General features: G+C 41.1%; 6 protein-coding genes across 9 annotated transcripts in view; 3 read left to right on the top strand and 3 right to left on the bottom strand.

Moving 5' to 3' along the window:
- The first annotated feature begins 21 nt into the window (after positions 1-21).
- On the top strand, positions 22-10219 carry LOC104824737 (Niemann-Pick C1 protein). The gene is made up of 38 exons (XM_010556874.1): positions 22-176; positions 591-667; positions 970-1069; positions 1193-1300; positions 1543-1659; positions 1754-1904; positions 1990-2237; positions 2328-2513; positions 2648-2703; positions 2819-2936; positions 3049-3228; positions 3348-3449; positions 3620-3688; positions 3807-3902; positions 3970-4083; positions 4217-4330; positions 4427-4510; positions 4765-4893; positions 4986-5184; positions 5265-5408; positions 5486-5526; positions 5646-5729; positions 5885-5953; positions 6053-6129; positions 6232-6301; positions 6591-6740; positions 6960-7025; positions 7088-7232; positions 7344-7408; positions 7494-7559; positions 7729-7822; positions 7912-7948; positions 8040-8097; positions 8207-8317; positions 8737-8804; positions 9115-9181; positions 9272-9340; positions 9780-10219. The coding sequence occupies exons 1-38, from the start codon at positions 75-77 to the stop codon at positions 9867-9869; spliced, it is 3921 nt and encodes a 1306-aa protein (XP_010555176.1). The 5' UTR covers positions 22-74; the 3' UTR covers positions 9870-10219.
- Positions 10220-10523: 304 nt separating this feature from the next.
- LOC104824736 (probable galacturonosyltransferase 3) lies at positions 10524-14043 on the bottom strand. 2 transcript variants are annotated; one of them, XM_010556872.2, is made up of 9 exons: positions 13939-14043; positions 13695-13747; positions 13505-13565; positions 13304-13354; positions 13083-13223; positions 12613-12753; positions 12193-12527; positions 11148-12105; positions 10524-11062 (listed from the first exon to the last, which is right to left on the bottom strand). In XM_010556872.2, exons 1-9 carry the CDS (start codon positions 13975-13977, stop codon positions 10787-10789), a joined length of 2055 nt encoding a protein of 684 aa, XP_010555174.1. In that variant the 5' UTR covers positions 13978-14043; the 3' UTR covers positions 10524-10786. The 2 variants fall into 2 exon arrangements, with proteins under 2 accessions (XP_010555174.1, XP_010555175.1); XM_010556873.2 differs by lacking the exon at positions 13939-14043 and adding an exon at positions 13826-13863.
- A 465-nt stretch (positions 14044-14508) lies between these two features.
- LOC104824735 (amino acid transporter ANTL2) lies at positions 14509-16254 on the bottom strand. The gene has a single exon (XM_010556871.2). It carries the CDS (start codon positions 16071-16073, stop codon positions 14766-14768), a length of 1308 nt encoding a protein of 435 aa, XP_010555173.1. The 5' UTR covers positions 16074-16254; the 3' UTR covers positions 14509-14765.
- A 91-nt stretch (positions 16255-16345) lies between these two features.
- Positions 16346-20196, top strand: LOC104824732 (alpha-1,3-mannosyl-glycoprotein 2-beta-N-acetylglucosaminyltransferase). The gene is made up of 19 exons (XM_010556864.2): positions 16346-16420; positions 16542-16701; positions 16910-16960; positions 17261-17348; positions 17522-17584; positions 17667-17701; positions 17791-17867; positions 17963-18008; positions 18134-18196; positions 18289-18355; positions 18423-18491; positions 18588-18657; positions 18752-18813; positions 18919-19009; positions 19100-19193; positions 19411-19473; positions 19569-19607; positions 19706-19876; positions 19964-20196. Exons 2-19 carry the CDS (start codon positions 16633-16635, stop codon positions 20081-20083), a joined length of 1338 nt encoding a protein of 445 aa, XP_010555166.1. The 5' UTR covers positions 16346-16420; positions 16542-16632; the 3' UTR covers positions 20084-20196.
- A 112-nt stretch (positions 20197-20308) lies between these two features.
- LOC104824733 (calcium-dependent protein kinase 26) lies at positions 20309-24319 on the top strand. 2 transcript variants are annotated; one of them, XM_010556868.1, is made up of 9 exons: positions 20309-21293; positions 21446-22244; positions 22492-22635; positions 22733-22885; positions 22977-23092; positions 23192-23359; positions 23441-23665; positions 23754-23905; positions 24035-24319. In XM_010556868.1, exons 2-8 carry the CDS (start codon positions 21509-21511, stop codon positions 23871-23873), a joined length of 1662 nt encoding a protein of 553 aa, XP_010555170.1. In that variant the 5' UTR covers positions 20309-21293; positions 21446-21508; the 3' UTR covers positions 23874-23905; positions 24035-24319. The 2 variants fall into 2 exon arrangements, 1 of the variants encoding a protein (XP_010555170.1); XR_002024588.1 differs by having other exon boundaries at positions 23441-23905; positions 24040-24319.
- Positions 24320-25100: 781 nt separating this feature from the next.
- Positions 25101-26085, bottom strand: part of LOC104824731 (aminoacylase-1) — a 2904-nt gene continuing 1919 nt past the window's right edge. Inside the window, exons 4-5 of one of the 2 annotated variants that reach the window (XM_010556862.1) lie at positions 25651-25899; positions 25101-25499 (exon numbers count right to left, since the gene is read on the bottom strand). In XM_010556862.1, coding sequence (XP_010555164.1) covers positions 25386-25499; positions 25651-25899 — 363 coding nt within the window. In that variant the 3' untranslated portion in view covers positions 25101-25385. The remainder of the gene's footprint in view (positions 25500-25650; positions 25900-26085) is intronic. The other variant, XM_010556863.1, reaches the window with a different exon arrangement.

The following is a 26085-nucleotide window of genomic DNA, read 5'->3' as shown; positions in this document are numbered from 1 at the left end:
GTATTCCTTGTACAAACTCTTTCTTTCTTTGTCAAATTGCTTTGCAACTACGTCACCAGCAGCTCCTTCCACCGATGATGGATTTTCTCTGCTTCTTCCTCTACATTTTCAGACAAGAGAAGAGGAAAATCATGGCGATCCGTCTCACGCTGGTTGCAGCTGTCATGCTCTTACAGGCAATGAAACTTTCTAGTCTCATGGGCAATCCTCCTTTTCTCCTCGTTCATCAGTTTTTATCGAGACGATTTGTGCAATTTCTGCCAGACCATTGCGATTCATCTTACCAGTTTCTCCACAATTTGTCTCGTTTGTCGATTCGAATTACGCTTCACAAGAGGAAATAGATGACTTTCGCGGGTCAACTAGACGTTTTTGGCTGAAAGTGTGTACATTTATTAATGGGTACCTTAGTTCTTGCACTGTTGTTGTTGATGGTATATGGGGATCAAATTTCAAATCGATGTGAAATACTTGTTGGCTTTGCTAGAAAGAGCTGCCTTTGTGATTTATTTCTTCCGAATAACTCAGGAGCTGTTAGTATTGTGTTGCTCTCATGGTTGTTGCTGAACTGGGTTGTTCTGATGTTGCAGGTGATCAATTCCTCCAATTTAGCGAGGGCAGAACAAACTGGTTCTCTGGATCTTCTCATCACCCACTCTGCACTTAGGTAATGTACTTGAGACATGGCCCTGGTTTGAATAATGTCTGGGTTTTGGTTCCCTGATTCAATTGAATAACCTGATCTCGGGGGTACTTTTTCTCTATGCTCTGGGCATGCCTCGTGTTGGACCTGTCTTTTATCTGCTAACTACTGTTATCTGTGTTTCTAGTTGATGAATTTAATCACTTCTGGGAAGTAAACACTATGGGCTTACTGTCTTCACATTGGCTATTGCTGTATCTCTTGTTAACCTGCTCATTATAGGACATTTTCCATTGACTCTTAGACTTGTAATATTTGCTGGTTAGTAGCAGGCATTCAAAAGATTATTGTGCTATGTATGACATATGTGGAGAACGCAGTGATGGCAAAGTGCTTAACTGTCCTTATGGTTCACCGTCTGTGAAGGTATGCTATATTTCAGAGCACGAACACAGCACATTGAAGGACTAATGTCGTTAGCTCTTGTTCTAATTGGTTTTATTTACCAACGCCCTTTTTTCTTGATCATACTAAAATTCATTTCTGCAGCCTGATGAATTGTTTTCTGCTAAAATCCAAAGCTTATGTCCAACGATAAGTGGAAACGTTTGCTGTACCGAGGCTCAGTTTGATACCTTGAGGTCTCAGGTTCAACAGGTGAGGCTTTTCTTTGCTGTTTCATCTGAAAGAAAACAATAATAGAGATCAATAAGCAAATAGAAAGCCATGGATGATAGATAGTTCACACAAGCAGTGAATTTCAAAGGGATGGATGCTTTTGTTTTCTTATAGTTTCTTGATAACTCTTTGATTTCTCCAAGGAGGCATTTTTTCTTACCTGGATAGCTCATCTGGCTTTGTCGTATTATAATCATCTCATGATTCAATCTGTCTTTCAGGCTGTACCTTTTCTTGTTGGCTGTCCTGCATGTTTGAGAAACTTCTTAAACCTGTTCTGCGAGCTTTCGTGCTCTCCAAATCAGTCTTTGTTCATCAATGTCACTTCGGTTGCTGAGGTTGGCTTCTCCAATTCAACTTGGCATGAAGTCCTTAGACAATTTAATATTTTTGCTAGACTTGCATTTCTAATATTTATGATTGTTGTTTAAGGTGAAAGGAAATCTGACAGTGGATGCTATAGACTATTTTGTAACTGATGCATTTGGAAAAGGGCTATATGACTCATGTAAAGAGGTGAAGTTTGGGACTATGAATACACGTGCGATAAACTTTGTTGGCGGTGGTGCTCAGAATTTCAGAGGTGACCTGCAATCTATTTCCAAGCTCGCCAAACTCAATTTCCTTGTTTGGACATGTTGTGTTTCATCTGTAGTTTGCCTTTTCAGAGTGGTTCACATTCATTGGTCAGAAAGCTTTACCTGACTTCCCCGGTTCACCGTATGCCATTAATTTCAAGCCAAGCCCTCCAGATTCATCCGCAATGATGCCGATGAATGTATCTATTTATTCTTGCGGTGATACATCACTTGGTTGCTCCTGTGGTGATTGCCCTTTGTCACCTGCTTGCTCAAACACTAAACCTCCGCCACCCCATGAAAAGGAGACTTGCTTGATTAGAATTGGTCCTCTAAAGGTTGAAGTTAGGATATTGAAACATTGTGTCTTCAGAACATAGATGAGTTGTTGTGATTTTTTATTCGATTTTATCAATTTATAATTGCAGGTCAGATGCATTGAAATATCGATGGTAGTTGTATACGTTTTGATGGCCTCCTGTTTCTTTGGATGGGCTACTTTTTATCGCAGAAGACATGCAATGCAACCTTCAAGTAGCACAGAGCCTCTACTGCAATCTGTGGAAGAAGATAGTTCTGATACTGCATTGAAGGACAGCAAACTTGGTGTCAAGGTAGATCTTAGTGTTGGTTAAAATCTGTATTCCTTGTACAATATATATGCGGTGGATTACCCTGCATGATTAAAAATAAAGAAAAAAGAAATCTCTTCAAGGAAAGAAATAATGATCAGTCAACTTCTTCTTAGGTGGCGAGACATGCTCGACTATCTTCCGTTCAAAGATACATGGCAAACTTTTACAGGTCCATCTTCAGTTCTTTTCTTTAGTCATGAATATCCTGTGAGGCAATGATATAAAGAAGAAAATGAGAAAGTAATGTTATGACATTTTACATGTTTTCAAAATGTTTATTTCAGGGCATATGGATTATGGATTACTAGAAACCCATCTCTTGTGCTTTTTTGGTCGGTGGCTATTGTTATGTTACTCTGTTTAGGCCTTTATCGCTTTAAGGTGGAAACACGTCCAGAGAAGGTATGGAAATAGCTTCACCATGATTATGTAGGAACAATATGATTTGGATTAAAGTATGAAGTCACTCAAAATACTGCTAACATCTTTATTGTGACACTTCTATGTTTCATAGCTTTGGGTAGGTCCAGGGAGCAGGGCAGCAGAGGAGAAAAAGTTCTTTGATAGCCACCTTTCACCGTTCTACAGAATTGAACAGCTCATCTTAGCCACTGTTCCTGATGCCAAGACTGGGAAGGCACCGGGTATCGTGACGGAGGAAAATATTCTTTTGCTTTTTGACATACAAGAGAAGGTATTGGGAAAATTGTCTTGGATTTGTTGAAGTGGATCATAATGGGAAGTCCTTTACCATGATATTTTGGGTCAGCTGTTTATTTCTTTGTTTCTCTTTATTTTTTCCAACTTTCACAGGTTGATCAAATCCATGGAAATTATTCAGGTTCGGAGGTTTCTCTGACTGACATTTGCTTGAAGCCTCTGGGAATTGATTGCGCTACTCAGAGTATTCTGCAGGTCTATTTAGAATTAAAATAGTCTGAACGTTGGTGTTTTAGATACTTTACAGAGAATGGTTTCTGTCTTTGTCTTAGCTATGTCGACATGGAAACTTGTATTGCATAGAAAAATTTGATCACCTTCTGCACCTATCGTCTGACAGATTTATTTGAATTTTTTGCCTTCAGTACTTCAAGATGGATTCTGGAAATCTTGACGAATATGGAGGAGTTCAACATGCTGAGTACTGTTTCCAGGTAACACAACTTCTGTTTATACGACCCAGTCCCATCATAATCACTTTATTGAACATCTGCAATATCTTTAGCTATGACTGAATACTTCCTATGAAATCCCGTGTCTTCAAACTTCCAGCACTACACTTCGTCCGAGACGTGTCTGAGCGCTTTTCAAGCACCCGTTGATCCAAGTGCAGTCTTAGGAGGATTCTCGGGCAATAATTATTCAGAGGTAACAATGTTCACTTGCTCAAAACTATCTTTTTGTATGTTTCTCTGACCATATAGAAACTGTACAGGCTACTGCATTCGTGGTAACCTACCCGGTTGATAACGCCCTTGGAGATTCGAGCAATAACAATAAGAATGCAAGGGCAGTAGCATGGGAAAAGTCTTTCATTCAATTAGCTAAGGTTTGCCTGTTTGAACTTTGCCTTTCTTCTTATAGCTTAAATATGTATCATGCCTATTGTTGAAATTGATACTGCAGTTTTTTCCTTGATAGATATAGCAATATTATTATCATCTTAATTTCAAATTTGTTAGGAGGAGCTGCTACCCATGGCGCAATCTAGGAATTTGACTCTTGCATTTTCATCTGAAAGCTCAATCGAAGAAGAGCTGAAAAGAGAAAGCACTGCAGACATTATAACTATAGCTGTACGTTTATAATTATAATTGAGACATCTTTTACCATCTTCCTGCATCATGCCATAAACTTTTGTTTATTCTTTTTTTTTTTGTATCTTCGGATAGGGAAGCTACCTGGTGATGTTTGTTTACATATCCATCACACTTGGAGATGCTCCACTGTTATCTACTTTCTACATTTCATCAAAGGTATGATCGAATCTTCCTCTCAGCTGTCTTGTGTCTTGTAAAGGCATTTTAGTAGTGTTTACTCATAGGAATAAGGTGGCTTTGCATAAGGTTTAAAAATTATTCCTCCTCTCTAAGCCGCATAGTACAGATGTACCTCTCTTTGAAGCTAAAGATTCCCATTCATTTATCTGAAACTGGGACACAAGAAGACCAATGATTGCTGAAGTTGCCATCTGTTGACATAGTGTACTGAACTATATCACTGTTTCTAGGTTTTGCTCGGTCTTTCGGGGGTGGTGCTTGTCTTGCTCTCTGTGCTTGGATCGGTTGGTTTATTCAGCTTCCTTGGAGTTAAATCGACATTGATCATAATGGAAGTCATTCCTTTTCTAGTCCTGGCTGTAAGTCTGTTTTCACCCTCTGCAGTAAGAACAGTGGAAAATTGGGTGTATCTGTTGAGGGATATACTAATGATTTCCCCAAAATGTAACAGGTCGGAGTGGATAACATGTGCATTTTGGTTCACTCCGTAAAAAGACAGTCTTGTGGTGTTCCTTTAGAGGAACGGGTAAGCCTTGCTCTGGTCGAAGTAGGTCCATCCATAACACTGGCAAGTTTATCTGAGGTCTTGGCTTTTGCTGTCGGAGCTTTTGTTCCAATGCCAGCATGCCGTGTCTTCTCCATGTTTGCAGGTTCATAAGATATCCCCTTGTTGCTTTTTGATATCCATCTTTGAGAACATGAGTTATAACCTTTTTCTATATGGATGCAGCTTTAGCTATTCTGCTGGACTTCCTTCTGCAACTCACTGCTTTTGTAGCACTAATAGTTTGCGATTCCAAAAGAGCCGAGGATAACAGGATTGATTGTTTCCCTTGTGTAAAAGTTCCATTATCATCCGGAGAATCTGTAGGCGGTATGTTTGGAGTGTTATTATGAGCTTCTTTTCTATATGTTTTATTTGCTTACAACTTAATCATGGAATATATGCAGCTATCAACAGAAGATCTGGGTTGCTGGAGAGATACATGAAGGTGCAAATTTAATGTCTGAAACTAGAGTGTAGTTTCACTTTCTCCGTCATATTTGCACATCATGCACATACATATTTAGACTGAATTTCTGTTGTTTCTATTGTTCGGCTGTTCTGCAGGAGGTTCATGCTCCATTTCTTGGTCTCTGGGGTGTTAAAATGGTTGTGGTCGCTGTTTTTTTGGCGTTTACCATGGCGAGCATTGTAAGCTGCATACTACATTATGCTATCTCTCTGTTTTTTTTTTCCATTTTCCTTGCGTATAACCTTTTTACCAGTGATTTTGATATCTGTATTTTCATATGGCGCAGTAATATTTTTCTGTCAGCTCAAGCTTCCCACTGTTTTACATCTTTCAGGCCTTATGCCCAAGGCTTGAAACTGGTTTGGAACAGAAGATTGTTCTTCCTCGGGACTCCTACCTTCAAGTTCGTAGTGTTCCAATCTGAAACTATTTGTCTTTTGTTTTCCTTCTGTTCATTTTATGCTCATTCCATTCAATCACAATCTGGAGTTTTATTTGACAGGATTATTTTGACTCTCTTGAAGAGTACCTCAGAGTGGGGCCGCCATTGTATTTTGTTGTGAAGGATTATAATTATAGGTCATTTTCTCCGTCTCTGTCACACACATGCAAAAGGCACAAATGCATACTGGTAAATTAATCTGGCTGTTTTAGACATGATGGAATGGATTCTTTGTGCAGCTTAGAATCAAGGCATACAAATCAGTTGTGTTCTATCAGTCAATGCGATTCCAATTCCCTACTAAATGAGGTAATCGTTGAAGGAGTATATTTCTCTTGAACTTGCTATGACATAGTGCTTTCTGTACCTTCTTGTTACATATTAAAGAATCTTCAATTCAGAATAATTTTTTTTAATCAGCAATCTATGTGGTTCCTCTTTACTAAATTTATCATAAAATTACATTTAATTTTGATGTTTGTTGGGTCAAGTCAACTCCTCGAGAGTTGGTACTGTTCAGAGTTAAGTGGGCCAAACAAAAGGTTTTGCACTTTCAAAGTTTCATTTTTTGATCCTACGCTTTAATCATTTCTTCCAGATATCAAGAGCATCGCAGGTTGCAGAATCAAGTTACATTGCCAAACCAGCTGCTTCTTGGCTCGATGATTTTCTTGTATGGTTATCACCAGAGGCTTTTGGCTGTTGTCGGAAATTTACCAATGGAAGCTACTGTCCGCCAGATGACCAGGCCAGTTCTTTTCCTGCTGCTTATATTGAAAACTATTTGGGAATTGTGGTCAGACGACAAAGAAATCTTATGAAAGAAAGAAATAGGAAAACAAGTTTTGCTATCTGATACAATCAAATCATCTACAAGAATTAAGAGAACCCAAAAATCTCAAAATTCGCACCCACTGATCTTGAATCTCTGAAACTTTGTTTGCTAATTTGATTTCTTATTTTCCAGCCACCTTGCTGCTTGCCTGAGGATGATACGTGTGGGCTAAACGGGATTTGTAAAGACTGTACAACGGTAATTTTTCCTATCTCACTAGATGATATCTAGGATAGAGCTGACTCTGTAAACAAATGCAGTGCTTTCGACACTTGGATTTAGTCCGTGATCGTCCATCTACGGCTCAATTCAGGGAGAAGCTACCGTGGTTTCTTAACGCTTTGCCATCCGCTGACTGTGCAAAGGGTGGCCATGGGGCTTACACTAATAGCGTCGATTTAAGAGGTTTTCTGTTGCGTTCAGTTTTTTCCAAGAAGAAACCTGCTTTAACTTACAGGATTTTTTTTCCATTTGATTTGGAAGTCTGAGCTTCTTTTGGACACTTGATTTTGTCAGGTTATGAGAGTGGCATTATACGTGCATCTGAGTTCCGTACATATCACATCCCACTCAACAAACAAGTATGGCACTCGTGTTAGTGACAAACACCTGCTATGTCTGTGAAACAACATACCCTGAGTTTTAGTCTGTGCAATGTTTTCTCAGGGTGACTATGTTAATGCAATCCGAGCTGCTCGGGAGTTCAGTTCAAGAATGTCCAATTCTTTAAAGGTTTGACCTCCATGATCAATATTATCTTTTTTGTTTTTACGTTTAATATATTTTGAAGTTTAAAATGAAATAGCTGGGTTATTTCAAGGTGGACAATCAAGTGTCGTTCACCTTCTACAGAATATGTTTAAAATTTTCTAAGTGTGTAATGATCTGTCTCATCATGCAGATTGACGTCTTTCCATATTCGGTATTTTACATCTTCTTCGAGCAATATCTGGATATCTGGAGAGTAGCTTTGACTAACATTGCTATAGCAATCGGTTTGTTTCCGATCTTTCAAGTTTTCAGTTTCTGCTATAACTTATATAAAAGTGCGGCTCTTTCAAACTCCGATTAACTGTTGTGGCAGGTGCTATATTCATTGTCTGCTTAGTTATCACTTCCAGGTTGGTTCTTTTTCTACTCACTGTGAAAATCCTTGATAAGCTGTGCATGTCTTGACTTCATTTTTCTTTTTGTAATTCTGTTCAATTCCAGTGTCTGGAGTTCGGCTATCATCGTCCTTGTGTTGGTGATGATACTTTTGGATCTCATGGTACTTGTTTTGTTGACAACATCCACATAATACTTCACCGTTTTTCCTTTGATTCATATGATTCTTGATGCTTACAGTTATAATTACTGATAATGATGCGATCATGCAGGGTATGATGGCGGTTCTGCACATCCAACTCAATGCAGTCTCTGTTGTGAATCTGATAATGTCAATCGGGATTGCTGTAGAATTCTGTGTGCATATATCACATGCCTTCCTGGTAAGAACAAGTTTGTAGTCATTGATCCTTGTACGATTACTGCACCTAATCATACAGCAATTTGTAGCGGTGGTTTTATTGGCGCTTAGTTTAGATATCACCAACCATAACGGTCAGATTTGCTGGTCAAATCTTATCTTAGCTTTTAGATTAAGTTCTCATTTGCCAATTACCACACCGCATGACTTCTGTATACAGTAGTAACGTGTGTGTGGGTATGCATGCATGTAGTTCATGCTCTACATAGGAAAATATGTATTGTCTTTGTCAAAAGGAAGCAGTCTCTTTCTTAGACAATTCCCTTTCTTCTAGTAAATTCCATCCGCTAAAATTTTTTTTTAGCATCTTCGTGAGGCATCTGTTTCAACATGCTGAAATTTCGATAAAATATTATGACTCCTTTATTGCTTCAAAAACAGGTGAGTAGTGGGGATAGGGAACAAAGAGCGAAGGAAGCATTAGGAACGATGGGAGCTTCTGTGTTCAGGTGTTGAAGCTTACTATTTCTCAAGTTTGAGCTTTTTCCTGAAGGTTTTTAGGGTTTATGATATGCCACGACAATAGTTTAGTTGCTTCAAAAGATTACTTGGATTTCATGCTTCAAAGATTAGGTCATGGATTCAGTTTCAATTGGTTGCATATAATCCGTTGGACCACACAATCCATACCCAAGGATCTGAGGCTTTTCTGACTTCGTAAAAGAGAAGAAAGACGTCGATCTAGTGCCTGCAACATCTTTCTTTTATATATATATATATGAGGCATTGATATCAGCATTTGCCTCTGTTTTTGGACAGTGGGATTACGCTCACAAAACTTGTTGGAGTGGTTGTGCTTTGCTTCTCAAGATCAGAGATTTTTGTGGTTAGGACAGTAGCTCTCTCATTTTCTGCAAATCTTCCTTGGCACAGAGAACATCGAGTCTTTTCATAACGGATCTTTTGACGCTTACAGGTTTACTACTTTCAAATGTACCTGGCGTTGGTTATCATCGGCTTCTTACATGGGCTTGTTTTCTTACCAGTAAGTTACTTTGGTTTATCTGCTACCCTATGCTGGATGCGTCTCAGAGAAATTAGCTTGAACATGTAAAAAGTAGGTGCACAAAAAATGATTGTCTCACCTCCTGGCAGTTGGGGAAGTGTTGTTGTTTCTGTAGAGGGGGAAAGCAGTATCCATATTTTGATTGTGCCTAACGTGGCCCGAGAGTTTTTTTGTAGTCTTGGTGGCTTAAATAGTCTTTTATAGGGTCTGAGACAACTTGTTTAAGAAAATCATGATGTTGCCGAGACACTAAAAAACCAAAACTATATATGTCAGCCATGACAGTTCAGATAAAGTGGTGCGACTGTGACACAGTCATGGAAAAACTTGCTGTTTTTTTTTGTGTCCATATTCTGAAAGGTTTAGAAGAGTTTTAAGCTGGAGCTAATGGTGGTTCATGTATATGTTTGGTTTCCAGGTCATATTGAGTTTAGTTGGTCCACCGCCACGACACAGAGACATTGAGGAACACCACAGAGACGAAGCATCTTCTTCGGTGTCAAACTGATGAACGCAGATATTCTATATGGACGACTTTGCATCAGTGTCCAAGAATCATACCATATGTTCTTACTTTACGCGGTACAACGGTCTTTGGGGGTACGGAGCAACAGTAGATAGGAAAAGGACCCGAGTCCAGAAGTAGAAAACATCTTTTAAAGGCTCTCATTGTATGATGATACGATTCTTGGGTTCTTGAGACCAAAGATCTTTTAAAGGGATTGGCGGGATGATCCCAAAGTGTTTCACACTGACAAAGTCTATTTCTCAATGTTATGGAAGTACAAGAGACTTGTATATTGTGGCTGAACTTAATTCCAAAAAAAAAAATGGGAAAAAAGAAAGATTATACTTTTCCATCGCCTGGTGGTGGTGTTGTCAATATTTTGAGAAATTGTTTTTGCCATCAAATGCCGATGGAGCAACGGGAGTTGTGGCTGCCAGAAGTGGGAGCCCTTCATTAGGCCACTGCGGTATCCCATGTTGTCTGCTTATCCCTTTATGTTTGAGTGTTCTCCTTTTCTCATCATTCATTAATGTAGTTGAGGATGCATGCACGGTCTTCCTTCCTTGTTACAAGCAAACACATCCCATGTTAAACGCCTATTCAATTTTCCGCTTTCATCTCTTACACAATACCCTCTTCTCTTGAAATGACATATGATGATATGACCCTCCCGTCAGGATTTTTTTTATTGTTCCAAAAAACAAACCAACTACATTCTTGACAAACTTGCTTCCACAGTTCACTTCTGCCAGCTCCGCTTCTAACTCCTTGTCCCAGGGGAACCAAATTATACCCCCGACACTAGGGGTCATGACCCAGAAGTACTCTCTAGCGCATTCGTGTACTCACTTTCGAATTTACCCTCCTAGGAAAACGTATAAAGAACGATTCCCACTACAACCATTTGCCTAATGCCATCATTCTCTGACGTTGCAGAGATGGAGATAAGGGTTATTGTACAAGACATACTTGGACCAGTAAGGTTTATACTTAGCGACTGCCAAATGCAGCCACGGCTTGTAGTTCCCATTGTAATGTACAACAGCTGCATTCTCTATCTCTGTCTGATTGAGCGCTGGGTCATAGCCAAGCCCCAGTACATGCCAGCTCCGTTCCAATGGAAACGTCAGGTTGTAGAAAGTGATCAGTCCTGGTGGTAACGAGCCTAACTTCCAGAGTGTCCTGTCCTCGTTCTGAATCCACAGTTTCAAAAAGTCAATTAAACATGTACATGAAGATAGGAACATCTTAAGCCATGAATAGTACGTATGGTCTTACCATGTCTTGCCAATGGTGATATATCCCAGTGATATTCCGCTTTCTCCACTCTTTCAGGTCGAACATGTTCATGCCAAATGCCCACCCACAAGCATTTGGACTGAAATTCTCTGAGATCTTTGGATTAGAAAAGTTGAGGTACTTGTCGAATCTGTGGAAACTCTCCTTGCATGTTTCAACAGCACCATTCACCTTTCCTTGCATGTCAATCGACCAGAGAGGTGCCAAGTCCTTTTGCACCACAATGTCATCGTCAAGAAATAGAATCTTGTCCAGTTTCGGATAAACTTCAGGAAGGTAGAATCTGAGATGGTTCAGCATTGACAGATACTTTGGATTCCTGTACTTCAGATTGTCTGCGCCAGCAGAGATTGATGAAGGATGATTCGCCTTGAAGTAGTATTCTTTCAGCCTTGCAGATTCAAGCTGCCTTAGAACAGAGCAGTAAGAGGAATTCAGCCACTTGAAATCATTAATGTTCTCAACTTGAATTGTTGCGCCAGAAGGAGCGTTGACGAGAAACCACATCTTCATTGCAGCAAAGTTTAATTTGTCAGTCACAATATGAAACACATGCTTCTGTGGTTCCTTGGCATTCAGGATGGTGGAGTTGACCACAACTGATGTCGCCAGAACGTTATCAGAAAAGATGGCATAGTGATGGAGAGAAGAATCTTCAAACTTTTCTCTATCAGCATCTTCTTTGGCGACACCCTCTTTGACAAAACCAAGAAGGAAATAGTCTGCTGCTAGTTTCAGAGTAAGGCAATGCAATGGCCTTGGAACTGTTTTTGCAGCAAGCTGAATTAAGAAGGCACTCTTTTTCTTCATTCCATCTACATGGCCTTCAGTTGACTGAAGCATGGCCCTGAACTTTTTTGCAACTTTATGGCAGTCGTATAACTGGTCTTTTGCAAGTGAGAGAGCATGACCCATAGCTTTTGCTTGATCAAGTGCACTGGAGAACACAAGTGCACTGGCTGAAATTCAAAGACAATCGGGCATGTATAGTTAATCAAAGACTGAGGTGAAGGTGCAGAAGTACCTGGTGGGAAGGTCTGCATCAGAGATTGCTTCTCCTATAACATGCCAATTTTCTCTGCAATGCTGCATCAGAGAGTCATAAAGATTAGTCGCATTGTTCGCCTTCGCAATATTTGCATATGCTTTTGCCATGATAATTTGGTCTCGCATAAGCTTCAAGGTTGAATCGGAGTTTGGACTTTCGTAGTCTCTCCTCCAGATACTGTATTTCCCCTTGACTGAGTTATCAAAGTTCATCGACCGCTCAATAGCTGCTTCTTGCATCTGCTCATCAGTTTCCTTATCCCGTCGAATCAACTCCAGCATCCGTTGTGCTCTCCTTGCCTGTCGTAAGACCTGAATGGCAGTACCATTGTCACAATCCCAGGCTACTCTAAAAACAAAAAAACAGTGATCACACATAGAAGTATTTCATAGATACCCGACGCTTTAGTTTCACTGGGCCAGTAAATTCCAGTTGCGGAAACTGGATTTCACTTTGACCAGGCTGATTACGAGCTGAATAGCTGACAGTCGCTTCCAGTCTAGAGCCATTTTGAAACGGTTCCCTTGGTACCACCACCTAATTCCCATAACAATGTCAGCAACCACATAGATAAAAGGGAGCAAGTTTGAAATTACAAATCCCAGGAACCAAATGGCATTTGTACAATCTTTCTAGGTTTTGTAAGGATTCTACTAATCAGACTGAGGCAGAGGCTACTATGAACTATTAAATGTTGGGTAACGAGAGGTGATGATTGTTCCACATGAAGGCCGAAGTAATAACTAACTAGCCCTTCTACACTCTAAAATTTTCTCCCCAAGCTTCATATATTTGGTTATATGGTTTTTTATTTTTTTAAAAATGGTGATATAACTTTCTAAAACAAGAAAACTGAATCCCGGTACCTGCCGACCTTTCGCCCTGGCGTCAACACGACCGACGGGGGGGCTCTCTAAAACCCAAGAAGCTGAAAGATCCCCCATTTTCACCCTTCCAAGCCGAATGTTGCCATAATGGTCACTGTAAGTCGCAATGACGCTCACATCCTGAAATAGGAAGTTCATAAGAAGCATCAGATGCATGATTGTTTGTTAAAAGGATGGAAAAGTCGGGCAGTAACCCTTACTTTAAGATCTGGGTCGTGGTGGACAGCAACAGAAGACGGAACATAGACTTCCTGAAGCCATAAGTAGATTAGTTTCAAGTGTCAATCACATGTAACAGATCCCAGAAAGCACACTATGATTCGAAAAATTTCATGTGGATCTGGAAGTCCGATATAATGAATCAAACTCATAAGCCTGGTGTTTGAAGAGGGGAGTGAAACCTGTAGAGTATTACATCCAGGACAATTACGCAGTGGCCGATAAGCTTTGAGATCTCGGTGGCTGCAGAAGGAAAAATCAAGGAAGAAACAGGAAGGTAATCAGGGCATAGTCAAAAGGGGAGCTTTCAGGCGACGGGGAGGATCACCGGACGTTCTATCAGGGCATAATCAAAAGACGAGCTATCAGCACCTTGTTCGTGTCTCTAAAATCACTCCATCGACATGGACAGCACGGAGCATAACCTGCGATACATCAAACACGAAACCAATGAACTCAACCGAGCTGTGCCGTATTCGTTGAACAAGAAATGGAACACGAACAATTCGCTACAACACAGCGTCCGTGAAAACCTGTCCAGATTCCTACGAAAAAAAAAAACAAATCCGAAGCAGGAGAGATGTCAATCAAAATAACACATGAGAGGCGCACGTACCAGCCCCAAAAAGATGAGGAACGGAGAATTCATCCCCATCTGATCAACCACATCGCCGGCGGACAGGAGGATCACTTTTACAAGTAAAATTCGCAAGGCAACTTTTGAAACGCGCACGTGGTGTTGTTTCGTAGTAACTAGAACCACATACAGTTTCAACTGAGAAAAAGAGAACCACACACATTTCCTTATTTTCTTTTGCTGAACATTATGGGTTGATGAGTGATGAATGATGGATCCGCTGAGGTCGTGGACGTGGTGGACGGCAGGACGTGGCTTGGCTGAACGAGGCCTTCCTCACAGATTTCAGGCCCAATGCTAAAACCCGTTCTAGAACGTTTGATATTCACGGTACGGTCGTCAATATCAGTACCTGTTGATGATACCCACCAAGAATGGAACGCGTCCTTGTTGCGCACCCGAGGCAAAAATGAGCAGTTTTCGGCATCTTCGGTGCCACCATCTTAGCTTCATCTTCATCGACTGTAAACAGGTGGCCGAAGGCCTTCACCCGCATGTTTACAGCTAACCAAATCACACATATATGGTTACCACATTAACGCGGCAAAGTGTCCGACTTGTGAAATAAGTTATCGTAAAACCCAAGTCTGGTTACATACTTTACTTGTCGGTACAAGCGTGCAAACGTTTAACATAAACGTCCAAGGATTCACCTGGGAACCTTTATTACAACAACAAACAATAGCAACAGATACAGACATATTCTAAACAAAAAGCAGACTCCCCATAAAAGGGCACAGATCACACTTGGTGCTGAGACTCAAAACACGCACAAAAAACTCGACATGCCTCTCATTCAGGACATTTTAGACTTTCACGGAGAAGATCTCACTCAGAGAACTCCAAGTTCCTGACACGGCAAGAACCACACCCAGCACCACAATCCCCGTATCCAGACTCCATTGCTTCCACCCAAGTTCTTCCTTGAACACCATCAAATGAAACAACGCAGGCAGCACAAACCCTAATGCACAGCATACGCTGCTTCCCACCAACGACAAGAAATCTGCAAAGTTTGGCACAAAGAGAGCAGCTAGTGTCACTACTAAGACGAGCACCCATCTCAGCCACACACAGTACATTCCACCCCAGAAGCGTCTCTCAACAATCTCAAACACAGGGTTCATCATCAGTGGGAAGGTGAAGAACAGGTTTACACACAATCCCAGCTGAACAAGAGCGCTGATCAGTCCTGGCCCCAAGTTGGCAGTGATTATGTCCATTGTATCTCCCCCGAAAGCCATGTAACCCAATACGCCAAAAGCTCCGTATATGAGGGAGATGAGTCCCATTCCAAGCGCCAAGACTTTGCCAAACTTGTCCTTCTCCTTCATCTCGGATTCAAGTGGCAAAACCATCCCGATCCCCTCGAATGCATAAACAGCCACGCCCATCCCATAGAAGAACACAGACATTCCACCAAATGCAACAACCTCAGGTCTTTGCTTCAGCGAAATCATTACATCCTCCACAATCACCACAGCCATCGCTCCAAGATCAACGACATCAGCGAATATGCTAAGAGGAGCCAAGTGCGTCAGCGTCTTAATCGAATTCAAGCCCAACTGAAATGGAAAACATCCCCATATGTAGAGACTCTTCGGGGACATGCCCAAGAATCCAGAACTTAAGCTTGAAATCTGGTGCCTCAGGCTCGTGGGTGAATCGGGATTGAAGAGATTAGCTAAAGTATTGCCGATGAAGATCAGATATCCAATGCAAAACCCAGCCTGAGACAAAGTTATAAGAATGTCAACGACAAACCTGCCAACGGAGCCACAGACGGTGAATCCAAGATCCCCAAAAGAGACGATCTTAGAGAAACCGCCATTCAAAGCTTCAAGCTTCCGGCGGGTGTTAATCAAAAGCATCATACAGTAGTGGGTTAAAGCGGCAACGCAGAAGAGCATCAGCACACCCATGAGCCATCCGGTTCGCTTGAAGGCGTACGGAAGACCCAGAACCCCAGCGCCGACGATGGCTATGAAGACGTTGGCAAAAGTCTTGAACTGGCTCGATAACGGTTTTCCCTTGCCGATTAGCGGGGTATCTTCTCTCGCCGGCGGGATTTTGAGGGTATAAGACGAGGAGCTAGCTTCTTTCTCAAAACCCATCTGATCTTCGATCAAATTGTGCGCAAAGAGGCGAAAGTTTTCACCAATAATTGCAAAACTCAGCGAATCTCAGAGCTGAATTTTGGAATTTCGATTCGAGGAGACCAGACGAGGTGAAATCCGAAATCAAAGAGCTGCGAAGATAGGCAATTGGGACGGTAGCACCGTGAACGGAAGACGACTAGAATTATTGGATGAATTGCGTGTAGCAAGTGAAATCTCGCTTGTCCGCATCTTCGCTAGCTGCCTATTAATGGATAAGTATTCTTTAAAAAATCATTACCCTTAAAAACGACGGCGTTTCGGAACGACCGTGGGTCTGCGCAGACTCTTCAACCCCTACCTTGGTATGTCAGAGATGAATCTCCGAGGCTCGGTTACTACAAACCCGGCGAATCTCCAGAACAGCATTATGCCTTTGAGCTTTGAGCTTTTTCTGCTTAAAGGTTTTCGCTTTTGATTTGGCAGTGATAACAAGAAAAGAAAAGGGGATGATCGGATCTCGTTGATCTCTCAGATTCATAAGCTATTCCAGATACCATTTTGCGGAGGAAGAGATATGGCGAGGATTCCTTGCGACTTCAGATTTCTTCTGATACCAGCAGCTCTCATGTTCATCTATATCCAGGTGAAGCTGAACTTCATGATCTCTGTCGTCTTGTTTGAGACTTGATTTGTTTTCTTCGGGCGATTAACAAGATCGATGGGTTCCCGTCGATTTACTGTGAATGTGTGATTTTTCGCACTCTTCCTCATTAATTGACGATCCGTGAATCCAAATCAGTAAGTTATGCCGTATTCTTAAAGCTCTCTCGTATTTTTTGCGCCTTTCTTAGATGCGGCTTTTTCAGACGCAATCAGTATACGCAGATCGCCTAGCCACCGCTGTAAGTCAATCTCACTAGTCCTCGTTTCCAGTTTTCCTTGTGTTTTTGGGTAGAGAGTTGTTTCTAGTGTCTGCTTACACCTACCAGTTGGGTATGTGTGCATCACCTGCAATCTGGTCTTCGAACTTGCAGTAGTATTAAGAGCCGGTTTGGTGCTCTTGCCTTGCATGAAGTCCCCTTTAGTTTCGAAGAAATCCATGGATCTTAGTCTTGAAGTCGTTTGTTTAGTTTGTGATGAAGATGAATGAGAGCTCCATAGTCATAGTTTTTACATACCTTTTGTTCATCAAATGTCTGCAGATTGAATCGGAGAACCATTGTACGAGTCAAATGCGAACTCTGATAGATGAAGTAAGCATAAAACAGACGCGGATTGTGGCTCTTGAAGGTATCTGTTATGCTTTTCCAATTGCAACTTGTTGAATATTAGACGACATTGATACCTGAGTCTTCTGAAAATGAGAAAAACACGTCATACATGTCTTACTGGTAGGAAATTATTGAAATGTAGCAGATTGATGTTATTTGCCTGCTTCCGCATGATTCAACTTGTATTTGCAGAGATAAAGAGCCGCCAGCATCAAGAGCTTGTGCAGCTAAAGGATCTGCTTCAGACATTTCAAAGTGTGTTGCCGTCAATGATAAAGTTTATTCTTCTTGTTTTTCCTTTAAACTTTTGGTGCTAATGCTTATTTTGTTCTTTTAGGAAAGGGAATAGCAAAACTCATTGAAGGCGGACAGGTCTGGGGAACAAAATGTCTTTTTCTTTTCAGATTCACGTTTGTGGTATTGCTTTCACTTTTTTAACTGTTTTGTTTTGGATTCAATAGACGCCTTTGGCTGCTGTGGTGATCATGGCTTGCAATCGTGCTGACTATCTTGAAAGGACAATTAATTCAGTTCTAAGGTTTGAAGCTAAAGTGATTTGATTCTTATAGAATGTCTTACTGGACTGTCTAGTTACTAATTGTTGCTTGGTCATCTGTGGCTTGATTCTTACAGATATCAAAGTCCCATTGCTTCAAAGTATCCACTTTTTGTATCTCAGGTACTTATGCTTCTGTATTTGCACTATGGAAGGGTGATGGCTTTTTATTGATACAGTTGTTTATTCTTACTATTCTTAAAAATGGTCTTAAGAGGACTCTTCTATTTCCATTAATTTACTGACAGGATGGATCTAATCCAGCCGTCAAGAGTAAGGCTTTGAGCTATAATCAACTTACATACATGCAGGTGAGTTTTACATCTAGTGTGATGGTTCTCTTTACCATTCAACTGTTTTGGTCACTTAGATCAATGATACAGAGGATTTTTTCTCGTCTTAGCACTTGGATTTTGAACCAGTGGTGACTGAAAGGCCTGGCGAATTGATTGCATACTACAAGATTGCACGTAAGGATTGGTTCATCCTTTCTTCTTGTCTTTCTTAGTTCCATGACTGAGAAAATGGCTTCTACAGGTCATTACAAGTGGGCATTGGACCAGTTGTTTAACAAGCATAAATTTAGCCGAGTGATTATACTAGAAGGTTAAACTTTTTTATCCTTCTTAAAATCCTTATCAGTTTACCTTTCTGTTTAAAGCTGTTGCGCTTACGGGGTTATATATGTTCTTTTGAATACAGATGATATGGAAATTGCTCCAGACTTTTTTAATTACTTTGAGGCTGCAGCAAGTCTTATGGATAAGGATAAGTATGGCTAATGCTGATGCTATAATTAAGTTTCGAGAAACTGAAAGGGTTTGTCTCTTGTTACTCACTACTTTCTAAATACAAAATCGTGGTAGGACCATTATGGCTGTTTCTTCATGGAATGATAATGGGCAGAAGCAGTTCGTGCATGATCCTTGTAAGTTTTCTGGTCTCTGTTCTGCTTTTTTTCTTCTTCTCTCTTTACTTGTCCTTGTGCCATAGCTTATTGTTTTCTGCTTATGCTAGCTCATGTGATTTGCAGATACACTTTATCGCTCAGATTTTTTCCCAGGCCTTGGGTGGATGCTGACAAGAGCTACTTGGGATGAGCTATCACCGAAATGGCCAAAGGCATATCCTTGTTTGCTTAATTTTGTCTAATTATGACGAATTTTTATTCTTAATTCCTGTTTGATCTATGATATTCCTTGACAAATCTCTACTTACTGGGATGATTGGCTGAGACTAAAAGAAAACCACAAAAGTCGCCAATTTATTCGACCTGAAGTATGCAGAACATACAACTTCGGTGAGCATGTATGTATGTAAACATTTCTACATCTTCTATTCTCCTTACTGCGGCCTCGCCTTGCTACATTTTGTCTTCTGCTTTCAGTTCGAATACCATAATTTACAGCTTCGCCATAAAGTTATTTGGGATAACCTCATAGCCTTGTAAAGTATGTACATTGTCAATACAGATCATTTTTTCTCTTCTTTGCCATTCATACAGGTTTTCCGTTTTCGTATGCAGGGCTCAAGTTTGGGTCAGTTTTTCAAACAGTATCTGGAACCTATAAAGCTAAATGATATCAAGGTAAGCCCCGATTGTTTCCATTATGATTTTTGTCCTTGATTTTCACCCGTATTTGGTATATCGGAAACTGTGGATTTTCTGTTTTGGTCATAAAGGTTGACTGGAAATCGATGGATTTGGGTTACCTGACAGAGGTAGTATCGACAGAACTCAATGCACCATATCATCTTCTTTATCCCATTACATGCTTTTGAAGAATAAATCGATTGGAATTTGCTCTTTTTTTATACAGGGAAATTACACCAAATACTTTTCTGGCTTAGTGAGGCAAGCACAGCCAATACATGGTTCTGATCTTGTCCTTAAGGCTCAAAATGCCAAGGGGGATGTTCGCGTTCTTTATAAAGACCAGGCTGATTTTGAACGTGTTGCGCATCAGTTTGGTGTTTTTGAGGAATGGAAGGTGAAAGACTCCACAGAAATAATGTTTCTAGTACTCTCTCTGATACTGTCTCCGGAACTTTTGACATTTTTGTGCCTCAATATACAGGATGGTGTACCCAGAACAGCATATAAAGGAACAGTGACCTTCAGGTTGCAGTCGTCCACGAGGCGTGTATTCCTAGTTGGGCCAGATTCTCTCATACAGCTTGGGATTCGAGATTCTTGATAACAAACATGTACTTGGACAGATAGGATCATCTATTTTCTCTCTTTGTACTCCAATCCACCAAGACAGTTTCACACAGATAAAAGTTGAAATGTCAGCATGTATTGCACTTTGATTCGGTTAACCCCAATGCATAGAAAAAAGGCGGATCCAAGGAGGAAAGTGTTAGAGTCCCATATCGGAAATATGTGGGAACAATTGAGTCAATATAATATCATGGGCACCCTCCCCCAATAAGCTAGCTTTTAGGGTGAGTTCTACCCATGGGCTTTGAGACTTTGTTGGGTCCATTATTAATGGGTGGGTTCTATCAAATTGGTATCAGAGCCAACCGATCCTCGGACATGCAGATGACGCAGCGGGAGAGGAGCACAAAGGGTGCGTAGCCGCCAGCGCCGTGGTCGTCGCTGTCTAAAGGGGGCGGTATTGTTAGAGTCCCACATCGGAAATATGTGGGAACAATTGAGTCAATATAATACCATGGACACCCTCCGGCTTTGAGACTTTGTTGGGCCTATTATTAATGGGTGGGTTCTATCAGAAAGACCTGGGCTCTGATCACCTGTCTCATAAGGTTTGGTTAGACAACGTTTATTTGCGACATATCTATCTGCGGACTTCGTATCTATGTGTATGAGTATGACTAGTTGCAAAACATCGCATAATATCTTTCCTTCGATTCCTTTCTCCTTCTCTGGACACTTTGCTTGGAGCTAAGAACTTGTACAGGTTATACATTCTCTTGTTCATATTCACCCGCAATTGACTGTCTCAGGTTATTCACCTGGTGGTAGACATCTTGAATATCCTTGCTTTTTATCTTACAGTCCAGATGTGTCCCTTTCCACTTGTTACACAAGAGAGGGGGATTGCAAAGAACAAGGAAACTGCTTCAAATTAATTTTTCCCTGTGGAATTCCAAACAGGGCGAGCTAGAACCCACTGCATTTTTAGTATATTCTAAAAAAAGATTGACATGTTGGTAAATATTATTTCTTTTCTGTTCCTTTTCGCAGTTGAGAATATTATCAAATTGTTTGGTTCTCTGTATTTTTAGACAGTCTCAGGGTGACGTTGGCGAGAATATTGCAAAACCATGTTCAACAGAGAAGAGAAGTTCGCTGGTCAGCATTGATCATCGGGGGAAAAGGAACATTTTTATTATCTGGGGATTGAAATCCATGCATCTCAACCCATTATCTTCCTCCCGGTAATCCCATATCCATACCTTCCTCTCTTTGCTGTTTTTCTCGTCGGTTTCTGGGAGTCTCTGTGTCATGTGCTTTTGCTGTGGAAATGATTGGAAAGCGGGCTCTTCTGTTTCTTTATGGTAACCTTTTCTCCTTTCATTTGATGTTTCAGATTGATGCCAAGGGATATTTAAGAGAGGAAGTGAACTGATAGGGATTGGTTTGTAATTGTTTGATGGGCAATACATGTGGCGGTTCTTCAAAGGACCAGATTTACCAGAGATTTGATCCAGCCGAAGGGACTTACAAGACAAACGCTTCCTGTGATCCATCAAATTCTGGTATTTCTCCTATTTGCCTCAACGCCCAGGAGCTTGCGAAAGAGACCCCCACAAAGGCCAACAACGCAGTTCTTAGCCCTCGAAAAGAAGCCATTATGAGGCGTAACAGTGGGAACCAAGCCTGCTACGTTATAGGTCACAAGACCCCAAACATCCGAGATCTTTTCTCGCTCGGGCATAAACTAGGACAAGGACAATTCGGAACTACTTATCTGTGTACGGAGATCTCCTCTGGCCGTGAATATGCATGCAAGTCAATATCCAAACGAAAGTTGGTCTCCAAGGAAGATGTGGAAGATGTTCGAAGGGAAATTCAGATAATGCACCATCTGGCTGGCCACAAAAACATTGTCACCATTAAAGGTGCCTATGAGGATCCACTGTATGTTCACATAGTGATGGAGCTTTGCTCTGGTGGGGAACTGTTCGATAGGATCATCCAGAGAGGGCATTACAGTGAGAGGAAAGCAGCTGAGCTGATAAAGATCATTGTCAGTGTTGTTGAGGCTTGCCATTCACTTGGTGTCATGCACAGAGATTTAAAGCCGGAGAATTTCTTGCTGGTTAATAGGGATGACGACTTCTCTCTCAAAGCCATTGATTTCGGGCTTTCTGTCTTCTTCAAACCAGGTGAACACCACAATTTTGCTAAGGCCTTGTTGATAATTCAGCCGCATTTTCAATTCAATATTGCTTTCTTCTGCTTATTATGGAGAGTTGGAGATGAACTGTGGAAAGATCACAACCCTTCTGGCGACTTTTTCCACTTAGTTTTTTCAATGTTGATCCAGCTGGGATTCTCTTGCTAAGAAAAAATCTATAAAAGGACAATTCTAAATAATCTTTGGCTTTGTCTCGCATCATATGCAACTTATAGGTCAAATATTCACGGATGTTGTCGGAAGTCCATACTATGTAGCTCCAGAGGTCCTTCTCAAGCACTACGGTCCTGAGGCTGACGTGTGGACCGCAGGCGTTATACTATACATACTGTTGAGTGGAGTCCCTCCGTTCTGGGCAGGTCTGCACATCTTAGCTCTATGAAACAACTTTGATGCTTTTTAAGGTTTTATGTGCAGAGAATAAACAGTATATTACCTTTGCATGTTCGACTCTAGAAACACAGCAAGGGATCTTTGATGCAGTATTGAAGGGACATATTGACTTTGACTCTGACCCTTGGCCGCTAATTTCTGACTCTGGAAAAGACTTGATCCGTAGTATGCTATGTTCCAGGCCCTCTGAACGATTGACTGCCCATGAAGTGTTGCGTACGTATAATTCCCGTTCCTTTTCCTCTGCCCGCATTGCACGAGTGGCATATGTCTGGTGGCTTTCTATATTTCCTGTGAATTTCTGCAGGCCATCCTTGGATCTGTGAAAATGGAGTTGCACCGGACAAGGCATTGGATCCTGCAGTGCTTTCTCGTCTCAAGCAGTTCTCTGCAATGAATAAACTAAAGCAGATGGCTTTAAGAGTGAGTACTGCAACTCTTACGCATCGTTGCTAGCGCATTTTTAGATGTTTTACCAGCTTGTGGAACACAATCCCATAAATGCCATCTGTTGTTATTCAGGTGATAGCTGAAAGCCTCTCCGAAGAAGAGATCGCTGGATTAAAGGAAATGTTCAAGGCAATGGATACGGATAATAGTGGTGCTATAACATTTGATGAGCTCAAAGCTGGGCTACGAAGATATGGTTCTACGCTTAAAGATACCGAGATTCGTAACCTTATGGAGGCAGTAAGTATTCTGTTTTGATCTGTCCGAATATGTGAGAAGTAAAAAGCTTTCTGACGCGCTGTTATGCGTGGAATTCACCAGGCAGATGTTGACAACAGTGGGACCATAGATTATGGTGAATTTATAGCTGCAACAATCCATCTGAACAAATTAGAACGTGAGGAGCATCTCCTCTCAGCATTCAGGTACTTCGACAAGGATGGGAGTGGTTACATCACAATTGATGAGCTCCAGCAAGCATGTGCGGAACAGGGAATGAGTGATGTCTTTCTAGAGGACGTGATCAGAGAAGTCGACCAAGACAATGTGGGAAACCTGCACTACCTGGACATCATCAGCTGGGAAAAATCTGGAATGGTTCAAGTTTTCTTACCTCTTTTCTGTGTTGTTTCAGGACGGAAGGATCGATTATGGAGAATTTGTCGCCATGATGCAAACAGGAATCGCTGGAATCGGTAGAAGAACAATGGGAAAAAGCTTAAATATGAGCCTCAGAAGCTCTGGGATCTCTTAGCGGTTAACAAGTGATGACAGGGTTACGTACAGGTTAGTACTTCCCAGTTCCCAGTTCCCTGTCAACTGACATTTCTGTTTTTCAGTTAAATACCTTTAGATTCCGCGAAGAATAAAAGATACCAATCCGATCATCAAATCCTTTCTTTTCCCGTCTGTCAGTCCAGACCATCTGAATCTCCAGAGGTGAACGAAGCTGAGCCAGGATGAGCTGACTTTGGGTCTTCCGTGTTTGAGACCTTCCCACTGAAGATTTGGATAGAGAAAAGTTGTGTATGCCCTAGAATGCTCTGGATATGTAAATTAGGCACTGTGTACTGACATTATATAGGGAGTTTGTGCACTGTTAAACATTTGAGATCTCTGTAATATGACGGATATGAATATATCCTACCAAGTGATTTATTGCAGATCTACAGTGGTTGTTCCAATCACTGTTACATCTTACTCGTTAATGGTTGATGGAGTTTAACGGATTCGTCCTCTAAAACAAGAAGTTCTAGTCCTCGAGGGATAATATCAATCACTTGGTGCATCTACTATGATTATTTCATATCCCACTTTTTTCCTTAAATTTTTACTTAGTGTACGTGTTAGCGACGTAGCATTCTAAACTATACCGTTACTTTTGCTACCGTCACGATAAATTTGACTCTTTTCCGTGTTCCCACCTACATATATATAACAAATTTTAAGAAGTGGACATTTTTATTAGTAGAGTCGGGATCTTTGGGACAAAAATATGAAGTGTTGTTACACTATATTTTTTTACAAGCCGCAGGAATTACCACAAGAATATCTTTTAGGTTAATTCAAACCCTTCTGGTAAAATACGAACAACTCCCATATTCATATAGTCAGAACTTGTTCATAAAGAATTTTAAAAACTGCTTCAAATACAACATCAGAAAAAGTTCCGCTTTGAGGAGAACAGATGGGTGATTCTCTGAGACATCACAGTGAAAATCTGGCTTTGGGATTTGGCTTAATGAGCTTGCCCAGTGGGAAGGTTATTGGAATAAGGACGCGTCTGAGAATATGTGGAAACCGCTCTATTGTGATAAGAGGTCCCATCCATTACCATCATTTCAAAGTATGGATGATGCTTCTGTAGCGACTACCGGCAGCAGTGACTTGTGTCATGCAATAGAGCATGGGATTTCCAGTTGACGCTTGGGTTATGAGGGAGATAATGAACGAGAGAGAACATGGTCAAGCACCAGCGACATATATGAAGAAGCCATTTCTCTGATGAAAATTAACAAGCTGAAAAGGAGGGTTTCTTCAAGAACTTTCAATCTGTTCCTGAAACCCGTAACATCACAAAGCATGTCTGATTACACGGAACTCACAGCCTAGCATGATGGGTTCAAGTCACTTATTTATGGTACATTTTGTTACTGGTGGTAGAGGAGCGATTGAAGGTTATAGCTTGTATCATGCCACAGTAATTCCGGAAAAGGAGCAATGAGCACGGCCTCTTGTATGGCGAGATCTGTTTGGATATAGACCCTTATAACTCATCGCGCGCACCAACATCTGTTTCAAGTGGAACATATGATGCATAAGCCTTGATGATGGAGGCATACACATCAATTCCCTTCAAGTACTCGGCTTTACTCAGATACTGCAACAAAAGCGAGATGAGATGAGATGAGTCGGATTTCCAGTTGAAGCTTGGGTTATGAGGTGATTGTAAACACTATGATCCACAAAACAACGAGGAAAATGGGGGATGCTCCATTACGTTTGGATCAAGTTTGTAAGAAAAGAAATACCTCATTGTGGTCGTGAAGCAAACTTGGGGTATTTGATATGGGAGAGAATCCAATGGCAGGTAAGCCAGCTCTCCGGAAATAACGAGCATCTGTTGATGCAGGGAAAATTTCAGGTTTCCCAGTCTTCCCGCCAGCTTCTCTCACAGCATTTTCCAACAGTCCCCACCATGGATTTGACTGATCTGTTGCTGTAAGAAGCGGCTTCCCAGAGTTATCAAGTGGATCCGCCCTCTGCTTGAACTGTCCCAGCTGAATCTTAATTAGTTAAAGAATCTAAGAGAATCTTTAGGTACACCTTCATCATAGCTTGCAGGAAAGAGAGTTTCTGCAAGCTACAACAAATCACAGCCCATACTAGAAGCAGATATAACTTTTTCATACCATAACAAGTTTCAATCAGTGTTGTTAAATAGCCGCCATGACATCATGCACATA

The sequence above is a fragment of the Tarenaya hassleriana genome, unplaced genomic scaffold, assembly GCF_000463585.1.
Source record: "Tarenaya hassleriana unplaced genomic scaffold, ASM46358v1 Cleome41, whole genome shotgun sequence".
NCBI classification, from domain to species: Eukaryota; Viridiplantae; Streptophyta; class Magnoliopsida; order Brassicales; family Cleomaceae; genus Tarenaya; species Tarenaya hassleriana.
Note: the sequence above shows the minus strand (reverse complement) of the source record. Positions and strands in the feature narration are given on the sequence as shown.

Coding starts and splice junctions, on each gene's coding strand:
- LOC104824736 (XM_010556872.2), bottom strand. CDS start 13,977: ATGGGGATGAATTCTCCGTTCCTCATCTTTTTGGGGCTG. Junction 13,748..13,938: donor TCCTCATCTTTTTGGGGCTG/GTACGTGCGCCT, acceptor GATGTATCGCAG/GTTATGCTCCGTGCTGTCCA. Junction 13,224..13,303: donor ACCACGACCCAGATCTTAAA/GTAAGGGTTACT, acceptor TTCCTATTTCAG/GATGTGAGCGTCATTGCGAC.
- LOC104824732 (XM_010556864.2), top strand. CDS start 16,633: ATGGCGAGGATTCCTTGCGACTTCAGATTTCTTCTGATACCAGCAGCT. Junction 18,356..18,422: donor TGCATACTACAAGATTGCAC/GTAAGGATTGGT, acceptor TGGCTTCTACAG/GTCATTACAAGTGGGCATTG. Junction 18,814..18,918: donor GCAGTTCGTGCATGATCCTT/GTAAGTTTTCTG, acceptor TGTGATTTGCAG/ATACACTTTATCGCTCAGAT.
- LOC104824733 (XM_010556868.1), top strand. CDS start 21,509: ATGGGCAATACATGTGGCGGTTCTTCAAAGGACCAGATTTACCAGAGA. Junction 22,245..22,491: donor TTCTGTCTTCTTCAAACCAG/GTGAACACCACA, acceptor TGCAACTTATAG/GTCAAATATTCACGGATGTT. Junction 23,666..23,753: donor GAGAAGTCGACCAAGACAAT/GTGGGAAACCTG, acceptor GTGTTGTTTCAG/GACGGAAGGATCGATTATGG.
- LOC104824737 (XM_010556874.1), top strand. CDS start 75: ATGATGGATTTTCTCTGCTTCTTCCTCTACATTTTCAGACAAGAGAAG. Junction 4,511..4,764: donor CTTTCTACATTTCATCAAAG/GTATGATCGAAT, acceptor CACTGTTTCTAG/GTTTTGCTCGGTCTTTCGGG. Junction 9,341..9,779: donor ATGGGCTTGTTTTCTTACCA/GTAAGTTACTTT, acceptor TTTGGTTTCCAG/GTCATATTGAGTTTAGTTGG.
- LOC104824735 (XM_010556871.2), bottom strand. CDS start 16,073: ATGGGTTTTGAGAAAGAAGCTAGCTCCTCGTCTTATACCCTCAAAATC.